General features: G+C 35.2%; 1 protein-coding gene across 5 annotated transcripts in view; it reads left to right on the top strand.

Moving 5' to 3' along the window:
• LOC131440515 (forkhead box protein O) overlaps positions 1-23,538 on the top strand; it is a 208,514-nt gene that overhangs the window by 2,525 nt on the left and 182,451 nt on the right. For all 5 annotated transcript variants that reach the window (XR_009231397.1, XM_058611860.1, XM_058611859.1 and 2 more), the window contains exons 2-3: positions 3,657-4,342; positions 19,559-19,779. Coding sequence is in view for 4 of the 5 variants with exons in the window: in XM_058611860.1 (XP_058467843.1) it covers positions 4,114-4,342; positions 19,559-19,779 (450 nt within the window). In the remaining variant the exon portion in view is untranslated. The remainder of the gene's footprint in view (positions 1-3,656; positions 4,343-19,558; positions 19,780-23,538) is intronic.

Here is a 23,538-nt window from a genome sequence, read left to right as displayed (position 1 = left end):
TATAAAGCACTTAACAGTGGGGAAAAATGGACCAAAAACGCGACGATTTTTTTGGAGGCATGATACATCTGACCACAAAGCACTTTTTTGGTGTAAAATTGTCAGTAAAATCGATTGCATATATTTAGAAGGACCGCACGAAACGCTATCATGTTAATTTTACCCCAAGCTCCGCTTTTTATACTGCATTGTATTCAAGCTTAACTATATAACATGAAACCGAAGAACTTGCAGAAGAGCGAATAGAGTGTTTCCGATGTAAAAAAAGTCTAACAAATCGATCGCATATAGTTGTATTGATAGCAGAAAACTCGTTGCACCGTTTTACCCCATTTCTTTTCTAGTTATAATATTCAGTTGAAATATGATCTACAATCCGAAAGCAGATCCAATGCGATCTATCAATATTGGTTCATGATACGTGCAAAACATCTGTGATCCAATTAAACACAATGGGAATGACAGTACTAGCCTGTTTATCCCGTTTTACCCCAATTCATATCATATTAGGTCATATTGGATCTGCTTCGGGATTGTAAATCTGAATTCAACATAAAATTATATTTGTCGGAAAATTGGGGTAAAACGATGTAGCACGAAGCATGCGATCATGAACACTATCTGTAAATTATTATTTGAGGTTATATGCGAAACATACAACTTTCTTGTTTAACCAAAATTGGTCCAAACATCGATCAGTAGAACTTTTTTTTCTGTAAATTCACGGAAGAAGATGACAGGGGGTAAAACAGAATACAGTTGTTTGCGGTCAATCTTTTTAAAAACAATCCATTTATCTAACTTATAAGCATGTCAGGAATACCTTCCGATTGGTGGAATTGAATTTTTTCCTGAGTTTCACAGTTAGTTTTCAAAGTAAAATCAGAAAAAAGAGGAATTGGAGCAAAACGGGCATGATAGTGAATTTTGCGGATCTTCTAACTGCTTCATAAAATGATCATAAGCACTAAGAAATTTTGTCATTAGTAATAACGTAAAAACGATCAAAAATTCGTGCACAACAAAAAAAAATTGAATGTATATTTAAAGCACATGTAGTAATTTTAAAATTTGGCTATTTGTTCAAGGTTGGCATGATTGTTCTGCGTTACATATATGAGCGGTTTTCAGTGTGCATACATTTTTGTTTGTAAAAGAACTTGTTCTATACAATCAATGATAGCCGTGTCACTCCGCATCAAGTGTGTGTTAGAACATATATCAAATACATCAGATTTCTGCTATCGAATAATGTTTAAGGAAAAAATACGGTAATAGTTTTAGGTTCATTCAATTACCATTAAAATAAGTATCGTAACGGAACAGCGAGAGGCCGGCCGAACACGCCAACAGGAGACTAAACACATCGTCACACAAACACATTCACGATCAACACCCAAACCGGACATTTTCAACACCCTGCCAACACAGCCCCGAACACCGATAACTACCTTCATCTCAGCCGTGGGCCGCCCGCCAGAGGGACTCCCCTGGGGGCGTCGTCCGTGGCCACACTACAATGGATACCGCGAACCAGCAACCAGGACCGTCCGCAGCAGACCCACACAGCGATTCAACTCAAGTCTAAGCTTCTTCTATCTTCACCCCCTCTACATCTCTCTCTCTGTCTCACAAGAAACCAACAGTTAACCGTAGTCCCCCCTCCCCCCTTTTTTTTCTCGACCCATCCCACTGATATCAAAAAAATGTAACTATCAACAAATGCAATGGAATTTGAACGACACAAATGTAAAAATCTCCCCTCCTCTTCTCCGAACCTCACTAAACCCTACCCCCCCCCCCCTCCCACCTCCCAAATCCCCCCTCAAACGATACAAACCCGGCGAACGACCGCAACTTGGTTAAAGCCGGGTATAAATAAACAATATAAAAAAAAAGTATCGTAACGCTAATGCTGATAGCTAATTATTTCAAAATGCGTTTTACGTGATTAGGTCAGAAAGTTGATTTATTGATTTAGTTTGTCGAAGAACATAAGAGAAAATGTGTTCAAAGAGATTTTCGCATTGGTTAAGACGTGCGCGCTTAAAATACACTTTTTACGGAGTTTGTGAAAAGTCTTACGAAAATAATATGAAAAATTTAGCAGAGTTATGCAATCTTTTCAACTATATAGCTTTTAGGAAAGATATATGAATGTGGAATAAGAGGAAGCTGGGTTCTTGAAATAGGAAGAAGTAAATAGATTAAAACGCACCTCTACCTTTTGTCACAAGGTACTAAAAAGTCAACGAAAGATGACTATAACTATGCAATTTTGATAGAAATAAATCGAATCGAATTTTATTTTCTAGTGCTCGTTCAGAGAAATTTGTTTGTTTGTATTTAAATGAGTATGCTTGTGCAATTTTTCATTTTTTTTTTATTTTTTATTCTCCAATATTGATAGTTATCTTCTTCCGTTAATCGGAATAAAATTAGTCAAATTTTGTGAACTACGCTGCCTCTACTTGTGCTTTCAATTTTTTTTTGCACAAACAAGTGAATAATCGCAATATTTTCACCTAAAATTTGTACTTCTTCTATTAGAGATTAATAGATAATCAAACTTTACGAATATGTAACCCCGCTACTGTACGTTTTTCTCCCTGGTTTTGATGCATTTTAAGTCGTTGTTGAGCTGCATTCCGTCTCATGCTAAATAAAATATGTTATTTTTGCTCATAAACAATTTTTCAATATTTTAGGTTAAGGTGAGGTCCGTCGATATTTATTCACCTGCTGGTTTCTTTTTTGGGAATCTACTAAAACCTGGGAATATAAGGGCAACATTCATCTAAAGCTTCTCTGATATGCGTTTCCCGCTCTACTGCTGAATGTATCTATGATCTGTTATCAATAGATACTCAAATAATGAACAAATCAAACTTGTTGAACATTTGTTTACGATTCAGTAAAAATGTACTTCCACCAGTCTATAGTAAACGCCTCTTTGCGATGTATCGACTTGCTAATCTCAAACTCACCAGAGTCACGTTACTTAGAATACCAGCATGTTCCTATCTACTCTGTATCCCCGCAGTTGTGTTGAGTGGTTTCGTCAATAACAAATTGACCGACACTGAGGAACGCCTGGACGCGCATATAACCGTGATCGTGTGTCGTCCATACTGGTGTTTGTATTATCGGGGACCACTTTGGCGAATGTAAATAAAAACAGTTTATTTTGCTTGTTACTTGCGTACATTCGATAGTGTTCGTGATTTCACGAAAAAAGACCGCTCTACTAAGATTTATTTATGAAAAATATATTTAGCTGTGATACACTTTGTGTAATTCGCATCTTCCTCCCAAGAGGGGAATTTTGTCGTCATCGCAATAGTAGGTAGTGGCAGGCAACTCGCGGCTTGGTTGGAGGTGATTTGACGGGAAACCGATTTGAAATTCTTACGTCGCACGCGCGATCTCGATGAAATATTCCTTACGCTACGCGAGATCAAGTGAAAAATTGCGCAACGCAATAATCTTTCGAACAATTTGCGCTAGAGACGCTGATACGATTGGCGCCGCCTTGCAGTGCGGATTGCATTTTCGAGTATCTGTCGGTTGTGGTTCTGTGTTGGATTGACTGATTGACTGATGACGAGTAGTCAGTGGTTTCAATGTTATGGCTTAAAAATTTAATCGATTTTCAGGTAAAATATAAACATTACTAATGCGATTAGAATACCTATCGGTGGGAGCAAGACACTTCGTTTCGATAATTACGCTGCACGTTGTTTACAACGAAGAACTCCTTTGAAATATCTGGAAGGGTTACGAACACCTGATAGACAACGGACCAAATTTAGGATAAACAATCTCTACAGTAGTGTGTTCAGCATAGAGAAAGCGAGATGTTAGATATGAATATAGTGAAAATAGTGATATAGTCCAAGTTTGCCAATCAACATCGATTCTGCAGGAATTGGCTTGGAAGTGTCTTAATGTTAATATACAGCTTGGAAACAAATAGATTGCGATAAGTGAGTTAGATCGCCACTACTCAATACGTGCAAATATTCGTTCTCTGTGCAACCAGACGGTAATCCAGATCGTGTGATCAGATTTCGAAACGAGAGTTCTCGGCAGTGAAAGACAGGGGAATTGGAGATGGATTCGTTTGGCTCACCCTGGCCGGCCTCGCCACGTGATGGGCTAGAAGCTCTTTCCAATGATGGCGTTCCGATGGATGCTTTAGCAGAGCTTCAGGATGGAGCATTTGAGCCTCAAACACGTGCCCGTTCCAATACCTGGCCCTTGCCTCGGCCGGAAAACTGCGACGAGCCGGAAGTAGAATCCGAAAGCAATAAGTGTAGTAATCAGCAGCTGGCAAGTGCGGGTAAGTGATTTTATGTGCTTCTTCACCTCTCCCTTTTCATTCTGTGGCGGTGCTTTTTTCGATTACCCTTTAACTTTTATTATGTTTACACCTCCACCAATCAACGTGTTTTGCACGGTAGTATAGAGCTATACAAGAAACTGGACGTAACTAATACATAACTAATGATGATTCCGATGATGTTGCACGCAAAAAGTTTGTGTTGTCTGATAAACTGTTTTTTATTCAACTCAGCCCAAAAATGTTTACAAATCTACCTTATTACAAATTTCAAATGATATAATTATTGAAAAATTTAATATCTGTATATGAATCATATGGAGTGCTATAATTTTATAACCATATGCGATTTGAATCAGTACGTCGAAAAAGGAAAATGTCTTTCTGTGCATGTGTGACAAAACTACGCAGTCAATTCTACAGAAGTGGCTTAAAATTCTTCAAGAGATATAATCATTGACGTAAAATTCGTCATATTCAAGTTTCAAAGAAATTCATTGCTCAAAGTCAATGTTTGCAAAAAATGCAATGAATTGATTATTTCACCTGAAAAATATATCAGTCAGAAATATATCAATTTGTTTGCCCAATTTATTAAATATTCAAACCAAATGCTTTGTTGTAAGTTATCCAAGAATAGTAAAAGTAAAATGCATATCTCAATACAATTTTACTCCATTGTGTTGTATGTAATCGACTCTACAATGAGAATGTTTTGAATTAACCTTTTTTCCAAATTCTTCATTAAATAATGAATAGTTTAAATGAAATTTCTAAATTTCCTCGTTTATTTATGTTCTTTATGTTAATGTCTGCATATAACTAAATATTTGTAAAGATAAATTGTGCATTTTGAAACGCTCATTGGTTATTTCTAACTTGCATTTCTCAAACAAAAAATAAAAACAAATAACCAAAAGTTAACTATTTTACCTTTCTTCTATAGAAGCCGGGGTTCAATGCATAGGGCGCTGGTCTTACAAGCCAGTTGTCGTATGTTCGAGCCCCGACCTGGAAGGATTTTTAGTGTTAGTAGGATCCATAGTACTAGCCATGCAATGTACACTAAGAATCGGCTGCGAAGTCTGTTGAAACAGAAAGGCCAAATTCCACAAAAGGAATGTAACCTAGACTTAGACTTGTATAGAAATGGTTATGCAATCACAGAAAAAGCGGCTTTTAAACCGAGGCTCAGAGGGCCGAGTGTCATATACCTTTCGAATCAGTTCGTCGAGATCGCAAAATGTCCGTGTAGATGTGTGCGTATGTGCAAAAAATTATAGATTCATTCATATAGACTTATTTGAAAGGTCTTATGAGCTCAAAGAACGCAATCTAATTTATCTGCATCCGACTTCTGATTCCGAATTGTTATGGTGGTATTAGTAAAACATATGCACTCACTTTGCTCAGAGATAGCTGAACCGATTTTTGCAAAATTAGACTCACAAAAAAGTTCTTTTGATCTCAAAGAGATTTATTGATTTCGGAATTATAGTCTGATAATAGAAAATTAACTTCAAGAGCGTGAAAAGTGACACCGAAAATACTTAAAAAATGCTTCAAACTAGCAGTATTTTTTCAGTTGTGCAGGTCAGGTTTGTAATTTCAGGTATACCGGATCTCAGTTCCCAGTTCCAGATGTACCTAAAATATTAGACCAGCATTTATTGTTTTATTAACTTAAAGTATAAAAGAACCGGTACGCCTTCTTCTGCTGAATTTGTCCACCTTTGCCACCATCTACTGTCTATTGAAAGAAGATCATCTTGGTATATTTGCATTGTTGAATTACAGAACACAACAGTTGATTTAGGCAATTGTAGTACTTAATTGCCATTTTCCATAAGATTGTTAAAGATGTATATCTGAATAAAAAAAACATGCAAACTGCTGAAAACTGAAAACGTGGAAGTCAAGTTTAAACGATTTCCACCGATTAATGAAAAGCAATAACAATTTTTTCTTATTTTATGTCGACGTACTCTTCGCTTCAAAAACAATTCGACTCACAAAGCAAACAATTTGAATGGATATAAATTTGAATTTATTCATTATAATTTAATTTAATTTTGCAAGATCTTGTTTTGTTTAATTTTGCAAGATCTTGTCATTGTATTAAATAATTTGCAACAATCGGTTTTGCTCATCTTCGCTTATAAAAAATTCGATTCCAATTCCGGTACATCCAAAATCGGAGATAGAGGACCAATATAACCGAAGTAAGTTATAGCTATCAGCTAACATGATCTAGAAAATTTGAATATTTTTTATTTTCAAGACCAGTTTCCAAACGTTTGTACCTTCTTTGTCTAGTATTTTGTACATAAATTAACATTTAAACTCATCCGCATGAATTGAACTGATTGAATCGTGAGATCTTTTATTGGCATCCTAGCTTATATAAATCGACTCGCTCATCTCTCAGTAAGCTCCAGCCAGGCTCATTTTAACTACTTTTTCCGGTGCATATAGAACCGAAAATAGAAGACAGGTAAAGTTGGAGTGAATTTGTTAGGCCTCAAATCAACCAAATCTACCTAACCAAAATTTTAATAGGTTTCAAGATCAGTTGGCATGATTTTGAAAAAAGTTTAAATCTTTAATACTTATCACCCTATGACTCTGGGACCGGGAGTGGAATCCGGAAAATATTCAATATCCTATGGAATCATGGGTCGTTCGAATCTATGTTTGTTCAATCGGTTGATCAATCTTGCCTACTATTGTCGATACTTTCGGAAAGATTACATAAAGTAGCACTATTATAACGATGCCTTTTTACTATACTGTTTTCAGTCATTTCAAAATTTTGTTCGTGATAAATATGATCTTCTTTGATCTTCTCGTTTTAATTTTATCAGTCATGTTTTTTATAGTTCATTTATCGAGACAGGTTTTTGATATTTTAATGGAATGTTTATTTATGGTTGTCCGGAAGGCTAAACAAAATTGTCATTCAGAAATTGGAGTTCAAAATTAAATTGAAAGTTAGTCTATTGATTTTTAAACGAAAAGTTCAGATAGGTTTTGGTTTGACAGTCACGTGAAATCTGGCCGAAATGTTGAGAAGAAATGGTCATAAGAGAAATTAACTATTTTCCGGTTAATTGTCCTTATTGTAAATGCTCAATCCATCTTAATCACATGTTTTTCTCCAATATTCAAAATTGTACCTGGCAAATTAAAATTGACCTAATATTTGTAAACCGGTTCTTTGGTTCAACCGTCTACGTGAATATAGATGTGAGCTCTACATATGTAGAATCTATGTACTTATCGTGTGATAGTTAGTTCTTATTCCTGTACATCGAAACAAAAATACAGACATTGCCTTCGATTTTATCACAATTCGTTGATTGAACGTTTAGTAATTCTCAAAATAACCTGGCGTATCAACTGATGAGACGACTACTGGTACAAAAACCCTATTTTATGTTTGTCTGTAAAGTTTTCAAAGTGATGATTCGAACTTTACTTTGAACTCGTCATTTACAACGCGCCTGGATTTTCTCGTGTACATCTTTTTCACGCTATCGGTTCAAATACCACCAGTCTCGGGTACATGTTTGAGAATAGCGACGGCTATAAAGCAAGCGGCAAATACCGGTCTCGCAGGTTTCAGCTTCGTGACCTTCACGTTTGAATTTTTGCTTCGTAGGATAATTTATTTGATATACACACATTTTTTCGACATTCGGGTATACCTAATACCACGTCAGGTATTCGATACACTAACAGGTGTAGTGTTGTAAAAGTGCCAGACGAATAATAACCTAGGATGAAGATCTGTTCTTCGGAGTCAGCTGGACGGTATAATTTGAGTGGGCATGGTTTCGATGACGGATTGGATTTTATACGCTACTAGTTTTCAGACGCAGACAAATGACTTGGCTAGAGTATTACTATTCCAATGTAGTTGGACATAAGCGTAGTGGTGCAGAACGCAGAGATAGTGGAAGCTGTTCTGTCCTTGAGATAAGTGGGAACAGTATTTCCTCAAAAGGCTTTTAACGTAATAAATCATTATTAGTAGAAGTTGTAGTCATCAAAAATCATATGATCAATCCTGTTGAAGGTTATGACCAAGGAAATAAAGAAATGATTTTTTTCTTATATACTATATCAATTCTATACAACCTATTGGTAATTACTGAATATATGCTAATGGAAGATCGTACTGATATTCGACCAAACTGATTCGCAGGTGTACATTATTAATTATCGGTAGGGCTGTAATGACGTCTATTTGAGTTGGTTCAATCGGAGCATGGGTTGTGCAAAATGTTATTTACTTCGAGTCAAATTTATTTAGTCTCGAAAATCAAGCCCCCAAATATTATGTCTGGTGTGTTTTGCAAACCTTGAAGGAAGGAAAAATTTCAATCCGAACTTGTGGATAGTTGATATAATAATCTAATATAATCTTATTATTCGTAACGTGTAATAATAACGATCTATAAAACAGATATAAAATATTCCCAAGTACATTCTTAAATTTTTATAAATTTTTGTGACAGTCCTAATAATCATGAATAAATAGTTTGAGCTCATTCTAAAATTTGCAATGATCATATAAAGAATAGAGAATTTCCGAAAGACATTTGAATACTTCCTCCGGCTATTGCCTTCAACTGCTTAAATCCTACTGTACTGTACCCGATCAGATGGTAATAACAGAATTATAACAACTGGAGTAATTTATTACAGAAAAATTTTGTAACACATTTTGAAATATTTTTGGCTAGTTATCTTTTAAAATAACAAAAATCATAACAAAATAGATTCTAGCGGGAATAAAATCGTAACAGATTTTGAAACGTTTGTATCACAATTATTATTGAATTTGATAGAACTACAGAAGTCCGAAAGCAGAAATTTATAAAAATAGTTGTAATAAATGAGATAGCAAATTTTACACAGAAAAACTATATCACAGCCAACTTTTAGCATCGTTTCAAACCAAAATTGTTGAATGTTTATATTAAATTAATGAATAATTTATTTTGGGATCTGGTTTCTTCTTTTAGTTCTTTGAGATTCTGATCATTATATTTCGATATGAAGCAATGGAAGAACTCATTTTTTCAACAAAAAATGAAAATAAATTTAAAAAAATGAAAATAAATTTTAACTTTCAACTGTATTCATTTGTTAAATATCTTAAAATAACACAAATTGTTATACATATCAAATGTTGATATACTTGTGTTATGATTTTGTTATGTGCATCTGATCGGGTATACATCAATAGAACATTCTTCATTTTAACAGGAACTTCATTTTAATCAAGTTCGTAATTGAGTATACTGTGTTTTTTTCAATTTATGTCGTTTTTGAGTGGATTCTCCGACCTTTGATACTAAAAGTTGGTATATAACACTGTGGGTCTCCGAGGCACAAAACACGAGATATATAAAACTGTGGGTGTCCAAGATTCAAATAAAAGGTCTCATGCTGGTGTAAATTTGTGTTAAATTATATTCGAATACGACTTTAGAATCCGAAAACGCAGAGTACTGTGCGTGGCAAATTTCGAGCCGTTGATAACGTAAATTACAAACAAAATCTACAAAACTGGTTTTGGTACTACTTCAATTTGTAGAACTCGTTAGTTGATGATGAAACAAGCTCACCTCAGCTTTACCGAATCCCGATATTCAAATCCGGAAACATCGGAAGTAGTTGTTAAAAAGACTCCCAGATAAGCATCATTACATTACTAGGTCGAATGAAATGGATTTTGTCCATCTCATATAGAAAAGGCTATGCAATCGCTGTGAAAACCGACTTTACAACCCAGGCCCAAAAGTCTGTGATATACCATTCGACTCAGTTCGTCGAGATCACAGATGTCGAGATGTCTGTGTGTGTATGTGTATGTGTATGTGTACATACACATGTGTGTATGTATGTATGTGTGCATGTGACAAATAATGTCACTCTATTTTCTCAGAGATTACTGAACCGATTTTCACAAGCTCAGATTCAAATGAAAGGTCTTACAGTCCCATAGACTGCTATTAAATTTTACCCCGATTTGACTTTCGGTTTCTGAATTGCAGGGTGATATGAACAAAAAAACGTGCTTAATCCACCTAGCAGCAAGATGATACCTTTTTTATCAATCCGCATGTGTTTTTGGCATGAATATTCATAGGTGTTTTAGTTCTCATGACATTATTTTAGTGACCGTCGTTTTAAGCGGCAATTTGAGATTCCACTCGTCAATCGGATCGAATTTTATTATAAGCGTGTGACAAACGATAGAACATTGCATGAGATGTTGAAGTAAGTACCAGTTTAGAGTTTTTCGCCATTATTTACGGCACTACCAGATCCGGTATAACCTCAAAGATTCGTATGGCCATAAATCAATATGACGAATAAATTGCAATAGTTTTGAGTCCAACTGTCATCTGCTACATTGGTTTGAATTTTAAAAACTCATCACCCTGTAATTCCAGAATCGGAATTCAGAATTGGATAAAATTTATTCTTTTTCGTATTAGATTTCTTAATTAGAATTTTTGTTTTTGAAACTCAATTTGGCCTGTTTTGAGTAAACGATTGAGCTGTGAGAAACGATTCAATACTGGAACCGGAATTCGAAAATCGGTGCAGTCGAAGTCAGTTAAATACACCTGAGGAACTGAATTGTTTACATTTGATTCAAAATGTTTGTAAATCAGTGTAGACATTTTTGAGAAATCGTAGTGCAAAATAAATGTTTGGGTATTTTCCGAATCGAAAACCGAATACCGTTAAAACTGAAATAAGTATATTTGGTTATCAACTATCCAAATCTGCAAACCCGATAAACCAGATTAATTTATGTGGAATGGACATTTTTGAACTAATCACCATGTATCCCTCTAAACCGGAAGTTGGATCTGACTAAAAAGCAACATGTTTTATAGGATCTTAAGACCTTTCATTTGAATCTTGGATGGTTCTTAGATCGGTTCAACCATCTACGAGAAAAATGAGTTACACAATTTTAATTTCGTTTCACATATCATCCTGTAGCTCCGGAACCAGAAGTCGGATCCAAATGTAATTCAGGAACCTTGTTTGGGACTTTTCATATGAATTTGAGTTTGTAGAAAACGGTTGAGTCATCTTCGAGAAAATTGAGTGGAATTATTTGTCACACACGAATTTGCTGCTCTTGACAAACTGATTCGAATGGTATATGGGTGTTATGTTCTTCCAGCATTTGTTGCTGTTAGTAGTTTAAATCTATATAATTATGGAATTGCTTTCAACTTGAAAATTTTGCCATCGTCTGGTTTACATACGTCATATTCGACCGATTTTTGTATAAAAGTACACTTTTCTATAAAAGTACACTTATTCCCTTTCTCATCTAGAAAGTTTATGCAATCACTTGAAAACCGGTGAAAATTGGCCCAGAGGGCCAAATGTTCTATATCATTCGACACAGTTCATCGATCTATACAATGTATGTGTCTGTGTGTGAGTATGTGTCAAATAATGTCACTCGTAAAATAATAAATATCATAGTCTCATAGGTTACTATTGAATTTTATCATGCTTTCAGAGGGTAAAGTGTGTCTAAAATTGCCCACCGTCATTTAGAGCGACGATGCAAAAAAAGTGTAAAATTCTTTCAGATTTGGCTCAAAATTGTTTCCTTTTGTAGGCTTTATTAGTTATTTACTAAACGAACCGACTTCGGCTATACTGGTTCCAAGTACCGGTTCCAGAAGTACCGGAATGGTGGTCAAAAACTCTAAAACGAGACTCACTCAATTTTCTCAGAGATGAATTGATCGAATAAAAGTTCCTATAGTCTCATAGAAGCTGCGAAGGTTCCGCAACTCGTCCTCAGCCGGATCGATCCATCTTTCCCGCTGAACGTCTCATTTTCTATCAAGGTTCGTTCAAAAAGTATCGCGAATTTCGAATTATCGCGGGCTACGTATTTTCGATTCTTGATCTTTTGGTGACGCTATGTTGGTACTAATGGACCTACTTATGTTGACAATTCCGGCCATTCTTAATTTCCATTCAGTTTTGACAGCTATTATGAGTGAACGTGTTTTAGCTTGACTTCGATTTTCGTCTATCCCAAAAAAGGATGGGACAGAGTTCAACATCTTCAGAGCAATGTTAATGCAATACTGTTTTTGGTCGAAATTGAGCAATTGTGGTATGATTTTCGCGGCGACCCGTCTCATGCCCAAACTATTGGTAATAATCGAATGGCACGAGCCAATCGATATATTTAGGTCCTCAGTAATTTCTCTGACGGTGATTCGACGATTGGCCATAACTAGTTTCTATTTAATTAAACAATGTTTTTATCTGTTGTTGTGCATTGCACGTTGATCTTCCACAAGCGTTTTCTAGGACCCGTAGAGGATCTAACACTTTTGAAAAATCATTTATTATTGTCGTGAATACGACTTACTTTACTATGGGGTGCCTTATCAAAATTAGCCATATGGAAGAATGGGCAGAACTTAATCGTGAATATCTCGACTTGTATTAAAGGCAGCAACATAATTCTTTCACCATTTCATCAAAAATATGATCAGGAATTTAGGATAATATTTTGAACAGTGTGAGATAACCACAAACAACTCAAATTAAGTTTTCTCAAACTTTGAAAACAACGCGGAAAACTCTGTACTTTTGCTTGGCTTTTTCGCGCAAGGACGACGATTTTGAGGTAGTCAGGCACATATCTTCAACTGACTGCGTATAAAAGAGGAACCGTCTTCGAAATTCGACCTTAAACATCAACTACAAAGTTAAAATGTAAATTAGCAAACTGCAAAAATTCCAAAATTTGTTAAAAACATTACTACAAAAACTGAGATGAAAAACTAATTGTTGAATCCCTCTATATGTAAAAATAGCACATTGTAAACCGTCAAACTGTTTTAATAAAAATTAAATTTATGCAAAAAAAAAAAAATATATGAAATTCGATCATTTCTTCTTGTGCGTTGGATGCAAGCAGACGTCGTGGGACCAGCAGCTTCGGAGAGTGCACCTTCTGCGTGGTTACAAACCTAAAAACGCTCAGGTCGGAACTCTCATTTAGACTTCAGTCGTCAGGTGGAGCAGTCGTCGATGAAAGCAGACCTTTTGCGTGGTATAAAACCTCAAACGCTTAGGTCGTGCTTTCATTTGAACTTCAATCGTCGGGAGCAGCGGTCGTCAATAATGAGAGCAGATTATTTGCGTGGTGCCAAACCTCAAACGCTCAGGTCGTAGTTCTCATTTGCCTCCCGGTCGTCAAGGCGAGAAGACGCATTAAACCAGTTTCGCATTATTTGGCACTGCGTGCGGATGTGTTTCAAGCTAGTTTCAATTCAAGCAAGAACGATTGCATCAGCTGCTGGTGCTTTGCATTGGAGAGAAAGAAAACAAGAAACGAAAAGTGGACAACATTATATACAATCAGCCGTTCTAATGGCTCTAAATGTTATCTAAAGAACTATTAAGATTACTTCTTTGAAATTCGAAGGTAGAAATCATCAGTTTAGTGAAAATCCAAAATAATTTGATTTGGTTCGTGCACTTTTCGCTGTGCGAAAATCGTTCGAGATAAATGTTCCGAACTGTGCTAAATATCGTCCTTCTAAAAGTCAGAAATGAATTCTGTACAGAATCTTAATATTTTCTTTCAATGAAGTATGCAAATCCGAAATGAGATAATCGAAGTCAAAACTCGTTGAAAAGTTTAGTAGTGAAAAGGGGGAAAGTTTCGCAATTCACAAAATCGATCAACTATTAATTCGAATTCGAAAAAGTAAAGAAATCGTGTCAGTTTTATTCGTATTCACGACATCCATTTATGTCTCTGACATTACACACCCGTACTTTTTTCTTTATATTTTCCTATAGTAAAACATTTTAAAAATTTTCTGTGAAATTTTCAAGCCTATTGGAACGAAACTCTGGAAGTTATGGACCTTTATCTATGGCTATCCATTCTTAGAAAAAGCAAGCGCTCGGCACACAGGCCCAAGATTTCTACTTCGATTTATTTCAAAACTTGACAAAACATTCTTGAAAAATTATAAAAGAAAAAATATGATTTTTTGAAACTGTTAGACCCTACGGGCTCCCTAGAGTAATTTCCTAATTGTTTCCATTGATTTTATAGACAAGAACCTTTAAACGCGTTTTACTCGAAAGCAGGTTTTGAAAGTCCGTGTCCATCGTCATTCAAACACTACTGCACCAATTTTTTTAAAATTTTGCACACACTTTCTGCATATAAAAACCCAGACCCAAACGTTTTCCTTTTCGTTGTTTGTTACTTTGGGGAGGTTTACCAGCTATAAATTGGCGGATTTTTTCGTGAAAAATCGTAGTTTTCACTTTGAACAACCACCAAAAATTAAAAAAATTTAAAAAAAAATGAAATAGAAACGTTGGAATCTAGAAAAATTTCTACTCTAACTATCCTGCGATCGTTCGTTCACTTCTGATTAGTCTGCGTTGAGATACAGTGGACACCGCAAATCATGATTTTTAAGAAGCGTTCTCGAAAATACCTCTCCACCGACTTATTTCTCAATGTTTTTTCCACGAAAAAACTACAAAATGTTGTTCGAATGATGCTTTTTATCATGCAAAACATTTGAATTTATTTTGTTGAACGATAATTCTGGAAAAAAATCGCAAAAATGATTATTTTTTTCATCGTTTAGAACCTCAACTGTTAATCAATCAAGTTTTCGTCAAATGTTATCTTATAATAATGTTTAAAATAGAAGTGTTCGACAAAAAAATATAACAGATATTTTTATTATTTTATCTCTCTGGTTAATTTTTTAACTCTTGAAAAAGCATCCATTTTTATTTTTCGGTGTAATATTTTTTCCGAGGGTCCATTTCATTTTCTATCCCATATGGGACACAAGTTTGTAACAATAAACGGTTTCCAAGTTACAATCCGTGTAAAGCTCTATCCGTGCAAAATGAATGATTTGGCATGTGTTCAAAGCATCTTCAAAATCCGAGTAAATCGATGCTGTTTTGCCATTTTTTCTATTGTTAATTTCTGGAATTGGCCATATTCGAACGGTTCTTCTGGCAACGATAGTTTAGATTCGGGCTCCCTTGCAACTTCATTTTTCAATTCAGTAAATGGGAAATTGTAAATTTAAAAAAAATGTAATTTATTGTAAACGCCTTGTGCATTGAGAAAGATCATAGGTCTAATAAAGAAGTAGTGAACATAAAATAGTTAAAAATCAAAGCGAAGTCAGATTACAACATCTCCGCAACGGAATGACTTTCTGTTTCGCAGCCGACTCATAAGTGTGAAGGCTTATTGCATGATCAGTGCTACGATTCTACCGATACTAAGAATCCTTTCAAGTCAGGACTCGAGCATACGACCGACCATTGAAAATTTCCATTTGGTTTCTGGCAGGGCCGGTGAAAGAGGTGGGTACGGTGGGTAGCACTACCCACCCGAAAATTCCAAAGGTGGGTAATTACCCACCTGAAATTTCGAACAAAAAACAATTGAAATATTAGCATTATTCATAATAATAAGAATATTTTTATTGTATTTCGGAATAATAAATAAAATCTAAATCATAGAATGCTAGTTCTCAAGGTAGAGCAAGGATGTGAAGATATACCGCAGAAAGGTGAGACGTGACAAGGGTCATTTGAGTAAACAGAAATGTTTTAGTAACTTTACTTTTCCCTTCCAGCAAAGGAGCCGAGCTTAAGCATCTCATCAATGCGAATCACTCGCATTGATGATTCTCTGAGATACCGGAAAATACCGATAAAGGTCTTTTACTCCTTACATTCCGAACCGGCAAAAGAAGAATGCAGTGGTAAGTAGAAAGTAACAACTTTTAGTAGCTTTGCCGGAATAGTAAATAGTAGAAGACCTTTATCGGAATTTTGCGGTAGATGTTTAAGATCGACTCCTCTTGTAAAAAGTGAAAGTTAAGTTACTAAAAGATTTCTGCATGATGAAATGAACCTTGTCACATCTCACCTTCTATATCTTCACATGAAGAAAATCACTCAAAATCTTTTGACATAGGACTACGTTTTTTTTAATTCAATAATATAATATAATTTCAAGGCACACTGCTTAAGCTCTAAGATGCCAAGGGTATTTTCTAATCGTAATTAACAACTGACTTTAAACTAGAATAGTATCATTAGGAAATGACACATCGGGGTCGCGTATTCTCGAAAATTCAACTTTCAGGTGGCGATCAGCAGTGGCCGGTGAATTGAATATAGCATGAGAGTCTTTCAGATGGCGTTGGTAAATATCTATGTTGGCCGCATCATTCGGTCCGTGTGGGTCCGCGGGAAACACCCCCAGGCTACGAAGACCCGGCGGGTGGCCCGCAGCCTGGTCATCGACTGGAGCGGTTCTCCGTTGTCGGTGATGGTGATGTTACTGAAAAGAATGAAAGAGAAGTAAATATTGTGAAAAACGAGGTAAAAAGGGGAGGTGGAAACAGCATGTCTAAATACGACAGAGATCTAATTTGTTGCCATCGAAATGGTGAAGAGCCGGAGGAAAATAGAACGAAAAAGTTAGTGACAAAAAAAAGATCTTGTTAGTTCCAATAAAGATGGTGGACAGGGACGGGGATCGAGAGAATCGGGCGGATGACTACGTTTTTTTTTTATACCGGTGTGCAAACTCAAAATACTGAGAACCGTACAAACAGTGTTCAGGTTTTGAAAATCTATATCTCAATCATTTTTAATTATTTTTCCATATCATGACATGAACTGCACTAAAAATATTTCTACACTTCGATTAGAGTAGATTAATCTATATCTATAAAATCATATTTCAGATAATTGGAAATCGAAACTTTAGTTAGTAACGAAAATCTTTGTCATGGTTTCTTTTAACAAATACGACAGTTTCGTATACATACAAGTTCACGATTTCCATTGAATTTCTGCGTTTCAATGAGTGTGTTCGCTTTTAAGAAAAACACTCATACAAACCAAGATTCTGTATCGAATAAACTTGAACTCTGTGTGGTTCAGAAAAGAAGTAAAAGTTGCTAACACATCGTTCAAACAATCCAGAAAAACATAATTTCATGTGCAGGCATATTTTTTATTCATCAACATTATCATCTTCAAATGACATACAATCGTTCTAGCACTGTAATATTTTTTCAATACCATCCTTATAGAATGATTTGTCACTAGTCTAAACATCGGCTTCCTTTGCGGCGATGACTGTCTTACTCGAGCCAAATTTTTTCCCCGGCGTGTCTTTTTCTGATTCGCAAAGGACAAGCAATCGCTGGGGGCTAGGAAATTGTGAACAAGGTGGATGAGGAAACAGATCATAGCCCAATTCGTTTAATTTTTTCATTGTTTTCATTGACTTATGGCACGGGGCATTGTTTTGGTTAACGGTAAATCACTTTTGATGGTACTTTCCTGTTCAAGATAGTCGATGTTAATTATACCTGTTACGTTTTCAAATGGCTTTTCCAGTCTGAATGCTGGTATGACTCCGGATAAAAATAGTGGATCCATGTTTCGTCCACTGTATCATACCAACGCATTCCATTTTATTGCGGCAGACTTTTGTTAATTATGAGCGGCCGTGTTCGAGATCCATTTTTAGATGATTTTTTTATGCGCAGATTTTCGTACAAGATCGTAAAAGAACTTCCAGTTCATGTGCTAACGAACTCAGCATATCTAACTTCACGAACTTTGATTTTGTGTTCATACATCACGTTTATCAAAACTTGCTTGATTTTTTCCGGTTGACTGCTTCATTTAGCCACGTTCAAAATCAAAATACCACAAACCTTCATTTTTAATGGACCCTAGTGGGGAAAACACTTCTCAAGCTATAGCTGAGCTTGCGCGTTTTTCCCTTTAAAAAGTAATGTTTTAGCAACACACGGAATTCGTAATTTCCATTTTTCATAAATGAATTAGTAACGTCACTTATCTGTCGATAGATTCAGTGTTCGTGGTGCTATTGATGTGAAATGATCTTTGAAGGTTGGTAATTTGAATTCAAAACAAAAATTGGTAGTGATTTTGAAACCAGGTTAAACCTTAGATGCGAAATTTTGTTTTAAAACTTACTACCGAAAACTCTTCAAACTTCTAATTCATGCGCTTCATGAAAAGTTTTATAGAATCAATATTTTATTTTAAAAAAAACAACCAAATATAGGGATAAATATCATTTCCATTAGAATAGAGAAATACTTCAAAATATTAGGTCGTTCTCCGTAGTATGAAAAATTACCCACCTGAGTTTAACATGTTTAACCGGCCCTTCTGGTGGGGCATTTGGATGAGTCCCGAAAATGAGGAATCACTAACTCTTATTTCAACACAATTTGATAAACTTTACGTGATAAAATGTGATCACGTAAGCACTTTCACCAATTTGTTTAGTAATGCGATAGTAAGTACGAGCTCCTGACTATTTCCAAGAAAGCATTGTTGATGTTAATAAAAATTTGCACAAGTTCGTTTACTGCTATCTCATAACTGACATCCTTAAGCGGTAAGGGTCACCATGTGCGTCAAAAAATATTGGTTTAAAACCCCGATAAAAAAAGCCTTTTCATGACCAAGTTACTGCAGCTAGTTGGCTGTGTCTTGCAATTTAAAGCTGGACCAAGAACCAAAGTTTTTTAAGTATATATCATAAATTAGTATACCACTTAAACAACCAGCTCGAGTTCCGTTTTGACCACTAGACCTTTATTTTTCATTCTAGAGGGTTCTAGGAAAATTTTAGGCTCACAAAAAATATTTTGATTTTTTGAAAATTTTATTGTGGCCTTACCTCTTAAGTGTTTGAAATATTGACACACTTTTGAAACCAGATTTATGGAGTACCACTACGGTGGACTCTTGTCGAGGAGTTGCCTTCTTCTCGGCTAGCCGTTAGTGACCAGTAACAACTGCATCAGCATCAACTCTCTATCGATGTAGGGATTGGCCATCGCACATCAGAAATTGAATTGAGTTCGCTTCGATTATGGATGCGATGCCATATAAATATAAATGACATTACCCCTGCACAAATTTAATAAAGTCCTATCGGGTGTAACACCTACATGCAGTGGTGACACTTTTTTTTCTCGTAACCCGTAACATATTTCGGTGACTTTCGCTCATGGTCTCTACCGTCCAACTTGTTCCGTGTTTGATGGAAAATTTCCTGCTCTTCTTTTTTTCCAGGTGCCAATGCAAATCAACCGCAATCAGTGTCATCCACCACGAAGAAAAACTCATCGCGTCGCAACGCTTGGGGTAACCTGTCGTACGCTGATTTAATTACACAAGCAATTAGTTCAGCAGGTGATAACCGACTAACGCTCAGCCAGATCTATGAATGGATGGTGCAGAATGTGCCATATTTTAAAGATAAGGGAGACTCCAACAGTAGCGCAGGATGGAAGGTTAGTATCATATACTCGTTTTTTTATGCACTCGCCACGTCGATGCAGCAAAAAAAAAGAAAGAAAGTTTACCGTCGTTCGATATGACGGAGATCCAATGGGAAGCGATCGGATGAAGTGATATGTATGATGTGAAATAATGTTGTGTGTGCCACGGCGAATGAGATGTGCTCGAGAAGGACGGTTGACGCACTCAATGGACGTGCTACATAAGTATCGGTTCTGGTATGCGGGACCAAGTCAATGCAAGCGATATTTTTTACGATAAACCAGTTTCATTGAAGGCAATTTGCTTTAATCATTCTTCGCGATACAGTAGCACTTGACTGCTAGGGGGTAATTAATCGCAATCTTAGGTATTTTGTACTCTGCATATCATTTATAGAATCATTTTTTCCAATTTCTAGTAAGCATCTGATCATATATTTATCAACAAAGATATATATGACAATTCGTTTATTTTAAAACTTCATCATAAATCGCCTACAAGTTTTGCTTTCTTTGCTGATAAAAGAACGTAGAAATCAATTTATGCATTATGAATAGACTATATTTTTATCAGCACTCAGAGGGAAAACAGATTGATAAAAAACTGACGAAAGGAATAGTATATATGGAAATATGTGAAAAAATTTCGTATCCGGAGAAACTGATTAGCCGATTAAACTAGTCTGAATGTGAAACACAACTCAGAAATTCGTCTGACTGAATAGAACCAATGTACCTTTTCATCTGCGTATGGAAACTACTCCGTCCGATTTATTTATTTATTTTGTCAAGCAAATGTAGACTACATATAAATAGTTTACAATGTTCCCTTACATACTACGCATTATTTCTACGACAAAGCTGAGCTTTTATTTGATTTTTTGACATAGTAAGGTCAAGATGTTCACAGTATTGATTGTAATGGCGCATTATTCGATTGACTGGGCTGTATTTTGCATAATTTTGCATCTAGTATATTATTCTAAAAAAAATTCCTGAAACGTATTTGACGACTAGGTATATAAAAATTTAATTGATAATAATGGAGCTGATTGAATGCGTTGAGAAATAATGTCGCTGATAAAATAAAGCATTGCAAAGTCGTGGCGTTCTTTAAGTGTTTGTATATTGATGAGCATACAGCGTGCTTCATATGATGGTAGAGGAAATGCTGTCCAAATAACAACTATGCAACAGTATGTAGTACATTTGAAACTGGAAACCGAAGACCAACCAAATCGAAATGATTTTATCATCAACTGAGAAGATCTTCAATTTTGATTAGTGATGGGTTTTGGATTCGAACAATATTTAACAGTAGTCATTGGAACTATTGGGCCTTTCAATTGAATTCAATTTATACTTACTTAGCCTTCATTCTTAGAAAAAATGAAATTTACGCTTTACTTAAGGGGTGAATAGGGTCTAACGCTTTTGAAAATTCTATGTATTCTATGTATTTTCTAATAGTAAAACATTTCAAATTCTCAAGCCTATCGGAACAAAATTCTGGAAATTATGGACCGTTATCTTTCCTTACCTCATACTGCGAAGAAGACAAGAGCTTAGCGCACAGGCCCAAGAGCTCTGCTTCAATTGACTCGAATTTAACTAAACATTCTTGAAATGTTTTATTACAACAAATTCAAAAGTGCTAAACCCTTTGCTCCATCTAGAAAATAAATTCCTCGGTGAACGACCAAAATGGTTAAAGCCGGGGTAAAATAAATGATATAAAAAAATAGAAAATAAATTGTTTCCTTTGATTTTATAGACAATGAACTTTGAACACGTTTTTCTTGAAAGCAGGTTTGGAAAGTCTGTGACCATTCAAAAACTACTTCACAGTAAATTAATAGACTCCAACGTTTTCATTTTCGTTGGTTGATATATTGGGAAGATTTTAAAGTTAAAAAATTGTGGACTTTTTCGTGAAAAATCGTCTAGAAAAACATCTACTGTAATTATGCTGCTTTGAATCGTTGACTTCTGAGAAGTCTACGCTTATACACAGTGGACAACGCAAATCATGATTCATGAATAGAGTCTTCAAAAATATTCCTTCACCGATTTATTTCTCAATATTTCTCCACGAAAAAACTACAAAATATTGTTCGAATGATGCATTGTGTTAGGGAAAACAAATGAATTTATTCTGTTGAACGATGGTGCTATAAAAAACACAAAAATAATGTTTTTTTTTGTCCGCAAAAAAGCATCGACTTACCTGACATATGTTTTTCTTGATTTTTGTATTCAAACGATCTACCAACACTATTTATTGTTTGCTATTGATTGTTTTTCCCTTTTCAAGATATATATATATATATATATATATATATATATATATATATATATATATATATATATATATATATATATATATATATATATATATATATATATATATATATATATTATATCATGCGCATCTCAAAATACAAAAGCCATAACCTTTTTAACTGACTGTTGTGCCTTTGGTCACTTCGATTGTAGCTCACCTGCTGCAGCCCACTCGGATGATGATCGACTTGATTCTGGATTGAAGAAATGAATCCATGTTTCATCCATTGCACAGTGGTCCAGGAAGCAAAATTAGCAGGAAACAATTGTTGAATTTGAAGTCTTCGGCACATTAGTTCCACTTAATAAACTGCGTTTTTCGGCCATAGTGGTTTTAGGGTGGTCCTAAAATAAACTATGAATTAAAAAATTATTTCCAAATCTGGATGAGATAGAACAATGCATCCTTCCACAATAATTTAGAATAATCAATTTAAGGCAACTTTGTCGAAGATATTGGTTGTGTATCTTTAACCGGTTTAATATTAGAACGGTTAACATATCCTTAGTTAGGGTGCTTCTAAAAAAACAGTATTTATTCAATAACTTTTTCGTTTGAATTTTCTCAATAAAGTAATGTTCTAAGAAATTCAGAAGCCTAAAAAGACGAAACTTTTAGTGGAAGAAGATTTTTTTGTACTACCTGGTTCAATAGTTATGTAAGATTTTAACAATAAAATACGCTTTTTTTAAATGACGGTTTCTAAAAATGGTGCAATCCGAAAAAAAAATTTTGATTGCATTTGATAGCTTGTACTTTTTTATATAATATGAGAAAAATTGGAAAACAGTTATTTTTCTATCTCATTTAAATCAAAATTTCGTGCAATTATTTTTGTACGTTATCATACAGCATGATAGCGAAGAATATTTTATTTGAACAATTTTAACAAGTCATTTAGGGGTTAACCTAAGTTTGTGCTTAGGGCACATAACCGTTTTCACTTTTCTTTACGTTTCGTCTTAGACTCGTCAGTGCAGAGCAGTTCAAATCGAACTTCTTAATGCAAACCTAAACAGTTCAACTTGAACCACTAAGCAGAAGTAAAAAGAATGCTATTTGCAAAACACTTATTAATTGGCACCGAATGACCATACCTGAATCGGCCAGTATTAGCCGAAAATCACGTTTCCGTTCGGCACGTCAGCAAAGACATGGCATTTCGGTGCCAATTAATAAGTGTTTTGCCAATAGCATTAACTTTATGTCTGCTTGGCGGTTCAAGTTGAACTGTTTAAGTTTGCATTGAGCAGTTCAATTTGTACTGCTCTGCACTGACGAGTCTAAGACGAAACGTAAAGAAAAGAAAATTTTAACAAGCTTTCATACCATGGGCTCAACTACGAAAAAGTCGTTAAAAGTTCCGTTTTGCGCGAGAAAAACACGTGACAGTACTACTGAATTGTTAAAGCGTATTCATTCGTTTG

Source organism: Malaya genurostris, chromosome 1, assembly GCF_030247185.1.
Source record: "Malaya genurostris strain Urasoe2022 chromosome 1, Malgen_1.1, whole genome shotgun sequence".
Lineage (NCBI taxonomy): Eukaryota > Metazoa > Arthropoda > Insecta > Diptera > Culicidae > Malaya > Malaya genurostris.
This window is presented reverse-complemented; position numbering and strand designations above follow the sequence as displayed.